Source organism: Pezoporus flaviventris, unplaced genomic scaffold (assembly GCF_033815535.1).
Source record: "Pezoporus flaviventris isolate CSIRO_AGI_PZ_B2104156 unplaced genomic scaffold, CSIRO_AGI_Pfla_v1 ptg000107l, whole genome shotgun sequence".
NCBI classification, from domain to species: domain Eukaryota; kingdom Metazoa; phylum Chordata; class Aves; order Psittaciformes; family Psittacidae; genus Pezoporus; species Pezoporus flaviventris.
Window position 1 is genome coordinate 429516 of NW_026892655.1, and position 10912 is coordinate 440427.

General features: G+C 48.1%; 2 protein-coding genes across 2 annotated transcripts; both read left to right on the forward strand.

The window, feature by feature from the left end:
- Positions 1–2181: 2181 nt before the first annotated feature.
- On the forward strand, positions 2182–3214 carry LOC133281851 (olfactory receptor 9S13-like). The gene has a single exon (XM_061477697.1). It carries the CDS (start codon positions 2243–2245, stop codon positions 3170–3172), a length of 930 nt encoding a protein of 309 aa, XP_061333681.1. The 5' UTR covers positions 2182–2242; the 3' UTR covers positions 3173–3214.
- A 1815-nt stretch (positions 3215–5029) lies between these two features.
- On the forward strand, positions 5030–8946 carry SDR39U1 (short chain dehydrogenase/reductase family 39U member 1). Its single transcript, XM_061477464.1, has 6 exons — positions 5030–5072; positions 5952–6058; positions 6392–6474; positions 7084–7205; positions 7782–7925; positions 8150–8946. The coding sequence occupies exons 1-6, from the start codon at positions 5057–5059 to the stop codon at positions 8563–8565; spliced, it is 888 nt and encodes a 295-aa protein (XP_061333448.1). The 5' UTR covers positions 5030–5056; the 3' UTR covers positions 8566–8946.
- Positions 8947–10912: the final 1966 nt, after the last annotated feature.

The window sequence follows — 10912 nt, forward strand, 5'->3', positions numbered from 1 at the left end:
GAAACGGCCTTGACATTGTACAAGCTCTAGTCAGCAGTAGCTAAACCCTTAGCTAAACATTCCTGTGTCATCAACAGTGTTTTCAGCACAAAGCTGAAATACAGCCCCATGCAAGCTACTGTGAAGAAATTTAACTCTATCTCAGCCAAAATCAGTAAAGTGTCAAGCCCACTGCATCCTTATTACAATATACTGAAGTACACCAATGAAAACATGAACTGTTTCTTTCCTTATTTCAGTTTTTCATCTGTAAAGTGAAAACCATAGCATTTCAGTACTCCTTAGTGAGCCTTCCATTGGAATATTACATTTTGCAAGGTGTGTAGCTCCTCTAATGCAGTGATTTGTCTACACACATTGTTCGGTTTTAAAGCATTGATCTGAAGGTGATTGCTTTGAAACGATGTTCAGAAAATCCTTCAAATACACTGTGAAGAGGATTCCCACCCAGTTGTTACGATTTTTTATAGCCACTAATAATGATGCAGTGAGATAACCTGAAACAAATAATCAATTATCTATTCAACATGGGTACAAAGTGTTCTTAGGGAAGTAGAGAACACAGACAAGTATTAGACAAACACAAACCTTCTGAGAGTGCACGTACTCTCTTGTATCTAAAGGTTTATTTCTGGAAGCTTTCTTAATGAAGATTTCTAAATTCAAGCCTTTAGAGTATTGTAAATAAATCACCTCCCAGAAGTAACGTACATAAGACTAGGAGTGCAATCTTTGCTCTTGAGAACCTTACCATCCCCCTTCATCTTACCCTCTGCCTCTGGGAGCTGATGAGAGTGTAAGCAAAAGTCAGATAGTCTGGCTGGAGAAGGCATTGATCTACATGAGTCACAAGATTTGAGCATCTTTTCTACCAAGAAGAGAAGCAACTATTTCATGTAGATTCATTTAAAACCACCCTCCAAAACAAAGACCACTTCACATAGTCTACTGTAACTGTGATGCTTCTGGGCTGAAAGAAGAACGCCCTCGCACACTTCCTGCTTGATCGACAGAGAGACAGACAATCCAGAGATGTCTTCAGATCTCAGGTGAACCAAAAATCTTACTGATGTGCCCCTTTCACTGGCTATGACAGCATCTCCGGCAGCTTCAGTCTTAGTCGTGGTTTCTGTCAGCTGGTTTAAAAAAGCCTTTTACTTAAAGCTGTAGTAATGTGTTAAAAATCAATTCACTGGTTTAAAAAGATTAGGTACATGAGGGGGATTATAAAGTATCTCCTGGAAATCAGAACAAAGCAAACAAAATACCAGCGACTGGGTGGGGATTCATGCCACTCAGCTTTATACATCTGTGTACATCTTCGTAAATACATAGTTAGCTACGATGAGCTGGACTTCCCTTTAGGTCAATGGAGAGAAACAGAAAATCCTGGAGCATGATTTATAACTTCTATGGTAAATATTCTCAAGTGGAAGTGTTTATTGCTAGCCACTGAATTTAAAGGTAATCTAAATTATTAGTTATAATGTAGGCCTCAACCCGGTGTGTGTATTCAAGTGTAGGTGAGGTGACACCTGACTTGGGAAAACAAAATGACTAAATATAATTGAAAAGGATTTGCTTGAAATATTCTGTCAATTAAGATTGTTTTGAACACCCTGTGTGGGTATAATAGAGAAAATGTATTTAAGAAAGTTCAACATTTGAACTTCTTTTAAAACCTCAGTTTCTCACCTGAAGAAGTGTTGCCCTTTTTATAACAACAGGCTTTATTTTTACAAGTATCCACCTTTTTCTTCATGCATTTCTTGGCTCATATAATTTTAAAATTGTTTTGCACCAACTGAAGAAGCATTTTCATTTGTTCTTGTGTTGAGGGGAGAGCGTCTTTCTCGGGTTACCTACAGTCTTAGGGTGTGATTTTTCTGCCTAGCTACATCTGAAATAGTTGTTTACACTAACTTGAGAAAGAAATGTCTGTTTCTTGGTTGCTTGTAATGCAGACCTTTAAAATAGGTTGGATGAGCTGCACGCAGAGTGTTTCTTTCCACTGAAGAGACTGTAACAGGGTTATTGGTTCATCTGTAAATGAATATATCAGAAAAATCTTTCAGATGTGATACAGCAATCCATTTTCCATTGTTTTCCATCTTTATTTTTCATATTTGTCGTGTTTCATGTATCTTATCATTAATCTTATCCTTCTAATTCCTTCTCCAGGCAAAGTATCTGAAACTCACTGCAGCCTAATTTCTTATTTGAACATTATCTGAAAGAAAACATGGAAAATCACACCAAGGCAACTGAGTTCATTTTGACTGGGTTCAAGTCTTACCCAGGATCACAACTCCTCCTCTCCATTCTCTTCTCAGCAATGTATGTTGTCACTGTGGTAGGAAATGCCTGCATGGTCCTCATCATTAGAATGGACTCCAAGCTGCACACTCCCATGTACTTTTTCCTAAAGAACCTGTCCATCTTGGACATCTGCTATTCTTCTGTCATCACTCCCAAAGCAGCAGTGACATTCTCACTGGGCAGAAGAATAATTTCCTACAGTGGCTGCGCATCTCAAATGTTCTTCTTCTCTCTCTTCGGTACAACAGAAGCCTTCTTCCTTGCTGTGATGGCTTATGATCGCTTCAGTGCCATCTGTAATCCACTGCTGTACCAAATCATCATGAATAAAAGACTTTGCATTTTCATGGTGATGGGCTCTTATCTATCAGGCTGCATCAACTGCACAATCCAGACAGGCTTTACATTCAATCTGTCCTTCTGTGGGCCCAAAGAAATAAACCACTTCTTCTGTGATGTTCCTGCAGTGATGCATGTCTCCTGCTCAGACACTCTTGTCAATGAAATGGTAATGCTGGCTGTATGTGGATCAATTACTGTGGGCACTGCCTTGGTGGTTTTTATCTCCTATGGCTATATAATCATCACAATTATCCGAATGCCTTCAGCTGAGAGCAGGCGCAAGGCCTTCTCCACTTGCTCTTCTCACATGCTGTCTGTCACCTTGTTCTTTGGGGCTGTTTTCTTCATGTATGCTCAGCCTGGGGCCACATCTTCACCTGACAAAAGCAACACCATCTCTATACTCTATACTATTGTTGTTCCTATGCTAAACCCTTTCATCTACACCCTCCGAAACCAGGAGGTAAAAGAGTCTCTGAAAAGACTGTTAAAAAGGAAAGGTTTTCTTTAGTATCTTTACTAAAGATAATGATGACCATAGTGTCCAATTCACTACAGACAGAGAGATGTTTAGAATGTAAAACAAGCGACATCAGGGCTTGCTTTAAACAGTCTTTCGTGATTATAGATGATTGGTGTAACAGATGAACGCAGGAGGTATAAAAGAAATCTAGGATAATCAGATCAGATGAAGGTCAGGATTCATTTGATCAGATGTAGATATTTACAATCCATCTTAACCATAACATAGAATCCTTTTATAACTATTCAAAAGGCACAAGCATTTTAAAGCCGTAATTAATCCGTAATTAAACTCCAACTCTGGTAGTGCCTTATTCCATGCGTTGGAACACAGCTAGTTCGGGTGGAGATATTCTCACTGTAAACATACAAAGATAAATTAAAGTGAACTGAATGATTTCTTTGCCTGAGACTCCTCAGGTTTAAACCATTTTTTTTTCCTCAATTTTGCTTTTAATCACTTCTCTTAGAAATGAGTGGAACCACTGAAATCCAAGTTCCAACCATCAAGCATTGATGGGCAATTGAAATCTTGTGGCTGAAGTGCTCTCCTCTGGGTCCATGCGTTTGTGTGCATTGCATGAGTGTTTTCAGTAGGATGGAAGCTATTTCTCTGTGATAAATAAGCTGGCAGCATCACAATCTGACATAGTCTGAAGATAATATGGGTAAACTCAGCTTAACGGCTGTTTGCAGTGGTAAAAATGTGCATTTCAAAAATACCAACTTAAACTTCTGCATCATGTGTCTGAAGCCCGATTTCTGGAGTATGATGTGAGCACCATCTTACCAGAGGCCCACTCAGTTCTCATTATATTACAATGTAAGTTAAATGCCAGGGGTGACGAGAAATCCTTTCAGAGAAAGTAATTCTTTAAAATAATTGTTAACTACTTGAAAGAAATAATACCACTATAAAATAAATCAATCACTATCCATAGTTACCTCTTTCTCTCTTATCTATACCATAAACTCAAATGCAGATGCCTATATTCCCATGCATACAAAGCCATCCTAAACTGGTGGAGAAAATACCAGAGGAATATCCCTCTGTGTTGACCATAAGCATTTCACTGACCATGTACCATAGGTGTTTCTAGGAGTTTTTTCTGTTGTAACTTCAGTGCCTACTGGTCTTCCAAACGATCTAAACTAGTATGTAAAGACACTGGGGGGGAATGCAGCTTCACTGTAAGATATCTATGTTCAGGTACAGTGGAGGTCTCTACACCTGAAGGTTAGTATTTTCCAGCAAGCTATTTTTCACCCTGCTATAGGCAAGTCTCAGCCAGGGGTAACTACCACTACATTTGCTAGCTAAAAACCAGTGCTACACACTTGACCTAGGCACCAGAAATGCCTCTGATGTTGCTGAGCTTAATAATACAGAGAGAACTTGCACACACAAATCATAAATGATACTTCAGTGAAAAGTATGAGATGTGTACTTTCAGCTATCTCATTTTTCTCTGATTCTCAGCCAAACACTACGCGGTTGGTCTAAACCGAACAATGTTTACTATTACCCGGTCCGTTACAAACCATAGCGCTGTGAAGGGGAAGAGGAGGCCCCGCCACAGGCTGGTACCACCCCCTGCTCTTCAAAGGACTCGAGATAAGGAGCGGACAACACAGGCAGCTTCGTGGCAAGCAAAGGCTTCCCAGCTGCCTGCAGGTGGGCAGCGTTTCCCTCCCACCCCTTCCGCCCCATCTCGGAAGAGACCCCTAAAGCCCCGCGGCACAGCGACACCCTAGACTCGGGCACGGCCCTGCGCGCCGGCGCTGCAGGGGTTAACGCTGTAGGGCGCGCTGGCCCTTTAAGTGCCGGGGGGGGGGCGCATGCGCGGTTAGCGCGCACGCACTTCGGGCAGCCATGCGGGTACTGGTGGGTGAGTGCGGGAGGGGCTGGGCCGGGCGGGGGGCGCTGCGGGCGCTGGGGGCAGGGGTTGGAGCACCCCGGGGTGAGGACACGGTGCGTGGTGCCCGGGCACGGGGAGTGGGTTGGGGTTAGGGTTAGGGTTAGGGTCAGCAGCGCCCTGCAGCACTGGGAGTGGGTTGGGGTTAGGGTTAGCAGAGCCCTACAGCACGGGGAGTGGGTTGGGGTTAGGGTTAGGGTTAGCAGCGCCCTACCGCACTGGGAGTGGGTTGGGGTTAGGGTTAGGGTTAGCAGCGCCCTACAGCACGGGGAGTGGGTTGGGGTTAGGGTTAGGGTTAGCAGCGCCCTACAGCACGGGGAGTGGGTTGGGGTTAGGGTTAGGGTCAGCAGCGCCCTACAGCACGGGGAGTGGGTTGGGGTTAGGGTCAGCAGCGCCCTACAGCACGGGGAGTGGGTTGGGGTTAGGGTTAGGGTTAGCAGCGCCCTACAGCACTGGGAGTGGGTTGGGGTTAGGGTTAGCAGCGCCCTACAGCACAGGGATTGGGTTGGGGGTAGGGTTAGTGTTAGGTTTAGGGTTAGCGGCGCCCTACAGCACGGGGAGTGGGTTAGGGTGTGGGTTTGGGTTAGGGTTAGCAGCGCCCTACAGCACGGGGAGTGGGTTAGGGTTAGTGTTAGCAGCGCCCTACAGCACGGGGAGTGGGTTAGGGTTAGGGTTAGCAGCGCCCTACAGCACGGGGAGTGGATTAGGGTTAGGGTTAGGGTGTGGGTTAGGGTTAGCAGCGCCCTACAGCACGGGGAGTGGGTTAGGGTGTGGGTTTGGGTTAGCAGCGAGCAGGGTGCTCTGGGTGCGGGCTTTGGGGTGCAGGTCTGGGACGCCCTGTCTGTCTCCTAGGTGGGGGGACCGGCTTCGTGGGCACAGCCCTGACCCAGCTGCTGCGGAGCCGCGGCCATGAAGTGACCCACGTCTCTCGGCAGGCGGGCAAGGATCGGATCAGCTGGGTATGGGAGCGGAGGGCTCAAAGGAGGGAGGATGTGGCGGGGCTGAGGAGCCAGCCCGCTTGGCCTGGCCTGCTGCGGCGTACGGGGGCTCTGCGGTGGGGAGTCTCGGTCCTGTGGGTGTTCTCTTCGCCTCCTGGGTGCTCCATGGCTTCTAGGCACTGGGATGGGTTCTCTGGAGCTCCAGGGAGCAAAACCATCTCCATTCATGCTTGCGCTCCAGGCAGTGTCATGAGGGAACCGGCTGGAGTTCTTGGGAGTCTGCACTGCTTGGTTGTTGGGAAGCCTTGAGCAGAGGGGAGGCTGCTGTGTGATGTCCCTGTTATCCCTGCCTAGGAGCAGCTGTCCCAGTCTGGATTGCCCCAGTGCGACGCTGTGGTGAACTTGGCTGGTGAAAATGTCCTCAACCCTTTCCGCAGGTACCTTGGTGTCCCATGGTGCTGTTCCAAAGTGAAGGCAAGACAGGCCAGTGCTGACAGAGATGTGGAAGGAATCTGGGGAGGAAACTGTCCAGGAAGCACTGGGGTTATTACCTTAACAATTGACATTTGGGTTCTCAAGTATCCAAAAGATTTCTGTGGGCCTGTTGAGTCCTGGGAGACCTTTGGAAGACTTGTTGGAGGCTTGGCAAAGTAGCTCTGTGTATCCAAAATTACACCAGATGCCTACATTTAGATAATGTAAAGTTAGAACCAGAGGTTTACTTCTGTGAGGGTGGGTTTGGAAATGCCTTCACCAGGCACTTGGGAAGAATTCACATCACCCAACTTTGGTGTCCAGCTTGTCTGCTGCCTTTATCCTAAGGCAGTCCAAAACCTAGGGCCTTCTGTTGGAAGTGAGGGGCCACCATCCCCCAAAGTCCCCATGTCCTTAGGTAATAAGATCCCGTGTCCTCCCCCTGCTTTGGAGCGTGGGGGAGTTCTTATGACCTCTTCCATGCTTGTCAATGGGGGTCCGGTGGGAGCCCCTTGGTGCTGTTTCCTGGGATGCCTCGTGGGGATTGTAATCAGTGGCTCTCCCTTTCCCAGATGGGGCGATGCCTTCTGCAGGGAGATCATCAGAAGCCGCGTTGAGACCACCAAGACCTTGGCCAAAGCCATTGCTGATGCTGAGCAGCCACCCCATGCTTGGGTCGTCGTCACCGGCGTAGGTATTGGTTGGGCCCGGCTGAGGCATGGCTCGTGCTGACCTGAAGAGGCAAACCTCCAGACAGAAACACACTTCTGAGGGCATCAGTCTTGCCTTGAAATGCTGGCTTCATTGCCAACACATGTCGTTGTGTTTCAGAAACCCTTGGTCAGCTTTTTCCTACTCCGGGATAGGAATTTGTGTCCCTATGCTTCCTTTCGCTGTTACCTAAGCAGGGCCTCAGCTGAATCCCCCTGTATATCTCTTTGCATTTCTGCTTGCTACAGTCTTTAAAACTGCCACAGTGATGCCCAGTTTTTAGATGCACCTTTTCTATTCAGACTGATCAGTGTGTTGCTGCTGTATTTGGTTCTTAGGCCTACCAGCGCAACCTGAGTATTGGTGCATCCCTCTGAACTTGCAGACCGCATTTGTTACTTCAAAAACTGTCTCTGCCATCAGAGGGACCCTGTGCTGTTCACATGGGATGTCTGTGATGGAGTGATCAAGTTCTGGGCTCTTGGACGCAGGGAGGAAGTTGGGGAAGGGGGTGGTGGCTGATTGAGTCCTGACCCCCTTACTGCTCTTACACCCACAGGCTATTACCGCCCTAGCCCCACAGCAGAATATACTGAGGACAGTCCTGGGGGGGACTTTGACTTCTTTTCACGCCTGGTGAGCTCCTGGGAGGCTGCAGCTCTCATCCCTGGGAGCCCAGCTCGTGGTGTTGTGGTGAGATCTGGTGAGATGGAGCATCATGCCTGTTCAGGGTGGCTCTGCTTTGGTGCTGGGGCAGGAGAGGGAAGAGGAGGGAGAAGGTCTTGTGCCTCACCTCACTGGGGTGCTGTTCCAGTCCAGCCCTCTTAAGGACTGTATCTTTTGCAGGTTGGGAGGTGAAGGGAGCTTTTGTCCTTTGGGAGGCTCGGGGGGGGGGGAAGTTGTGGTCTCACTCTGTTCTCTTCACAGGAGTAGTGCTGGGCCAAGGTGGTGGTGCAATCTCTCAAATGATCTGGCCCTTCCGCCTTGGACTAGGAGGCCCAGTGGGCTCTGGGCTCCAGCCCTTCCCCTGGATCCACATTCGGGACCTGGCTGGGATTGTGTGTCATGCCCTGGAGACTGAGGGTCTCCGAGGTGTCTTCAACGGTGTGTCTCCATCCTCCCCTGCCACCTCCAATGGCACCTTTGCTCGGGAGCTTGCTGCTGCCCTGGGGCGCCCAGCGCTGCTGCCCATGCCTGCTTGGGCTGTGCGGGCTGTCTTTGGTGCAGAGCGGGCTGTGATGCTGCTGGAAGGCCAGAAAGTGGTGCCAAAACACACCCTGGAGAGTGGCTACAGCTTCATCTTCCCAGATCTACCAGGAGCACTGAAGGACATCGTGTCTTGAGGACTCCTTGGTTGGGCTGGGTTGGGCCCTGTTTCTGTGAGCAGCCTGGCTCATGTGCCTTCCCCTGGGTGAAAGAGGCAAGCCCTGCCCCTTGTTGACACTTCCCTACTACTGTACAAAGAAGATGAGCAATCTGTTCCCTTTCTGTCTCCCTTTGTGCATCCCCAGTTTAGGAGTCATCCCTCTTACTGTCATCTGCAGTCTCCACAGGACCTGCTTTTGGGCAGGGGAATGAGCCCCTCTGAGGGTTGTGAGTGCTGAATCTGATCTGCCATCTTCCCTTTTCCCCTCATGCTGATCCCTCAGTGGCTGGCACTTAGTCCTTGCAGCACAAATACATGGGATAGAGTGAGGTTACGCAGCATTATGAAAAGGTTTTGTAAGAAGACAGGACACACTGTGGTGATAAAACGCTGAGTTCAGCCAGGCCAGTACTGACTGGCCCTGGTTTACACCCAACCCACCTCTTTTATCCCCCTTTTCTGTCTACCTCCTCTTTGTTGCTCCCAGTTTCTCCTCCCCTGCACATTTCCTCAACAGGTAATGTGGTCCCACTAACTCCATCCAACATCCTGGGCACTCAGGTTTGCATCCTTACCAGTTGCTAACTCCTGGTTGTCTATAGCTTCTGGAGAGCTCATCAGCAGAGCAATCAGGTGATCAGGCCCAGGCAGCATGGGTTTATGAAAGGCAGTTTCTGCTCACGAAGCCTGATCTCCTGTGGCAAAACAACCTGCTCAGTGGAGGAGGGAAAGGCTGTGGATGTTGTCTACCTTGTCTTCAGTCCATGACCCAGCTGTGTAGCCCCATCTCTCCTAAATGGAGAGAATTGGTGTCTCAGCCACCAGAGATTAGGATGTCTCCAGCTACTGTCCACCTCTGGTCCCTCCAGTAACCAATGCTTCCAGTTATCATGCACACAGCTGGTATAGAGCTCTCTTCACTTACTCAGCTGCCTGGATAGTTGCTTACACATTGATACAGCCTTGCTTGCTCAGTGTGCTCGCACCACAGACACGGGCCTTGTGTCTCCAGTTACTGCACTCAGGCCCCCACACACATGCACACAGAATACAGTGTTCACCCAGGAAGAGAGTTAGCATTGAAGTTTAATAAGACAGAAGAGACTGCACTGAGCAAAGGGCAGGGTCAGACAGCTGCACCAACCAGCAGGTAGTTCTTCCCATGAATATCCTATAATAAATATTGTACAATCCTGAGATGCTTTTCACCTTCATTCCATAATGTGTGTGGGCTGTTATGCCCATAGGCAGTAACTGTCTCAGATGACCCAGAAAGCTACTGCCACTGATTGACCAGAATGGGTATCACCCTGACAGTGTGGGGCTGATTGCTCTGCTGCTACTGCCCTAGGAAGAGCTGATTTAGGGTGTCTTGTTTCTCTGGTCAAGTTAGTGTAGTTTCTCTACCTGTTACTGGGCCTCTGTGTTCACCTCTGTGTGTGGAGACCAGCTTTTTATTGTATAACCAACAAGATGCACTTAGCAAAGGAGCAGAGAAGAGCCTGAACCCAGCAGGGCTGTTAAACATTTTGTATAATCACTTCTCTGAAGGATTTACTGATAAGGCCATCCTGTAGCAATGACAACTTACATTTCAGAGGACAGCTGAATACAAGATCCAGGACAGTAGCTCTGTAGATAGGAAAGGTATTATTTCTATTTCCTAATTCTGAGAAGGGGAGAAGTGACTACCATGAGTGCTCTGTCTGGTTACTGAGCTTGGGAACTGCTCAGGCTTCTCTGGGATGTAGAGAAAGGTGTAAAGAAAAGCTGGGAGTTTTGTGCATATACACTTTGACAGGGGCACCTACACCATGACATGAGGATGACATGAGGGACAGTTTGGTGACAGATCACCAGCTGGAAAAGGGGCTATTCACCAACCCCCTCTGGGTGGTCAGCCGGACCCAACCCAACTCCCACACAACTTGCCTAGACTGTAAGGTATTGGTTTCTCTAGGAGGAGGCTGTGGGAAACTCTTGAACCCAGGTAGACAATGTCCGTTCCCAGCCTGCATCAACTGAACAGGTTACTCTGTTGTAGAAGGTGATGAGGTTTGTCAAGCACGATTTGCTCCTGGGGAATCTGTGCTGGGGTTTTCCAGTCACGTGCTTGGTTTGACTTGTGATAGCCTCCAGGAGGGTTTGCTCCATTATCTTTGCTCCACCATCATCCAGGATGATTCGCTCCATCATCATGTGATGTAAGACTGATGGCCCTATAATTTTCTGGATCCTCCTTGAGCCTGTCTTGGGGTGATGGGGGTGATATTAGCCACCTTCTAGTGTTTCATAATGTCCCTTGATCTCCACGACTTCTCCAA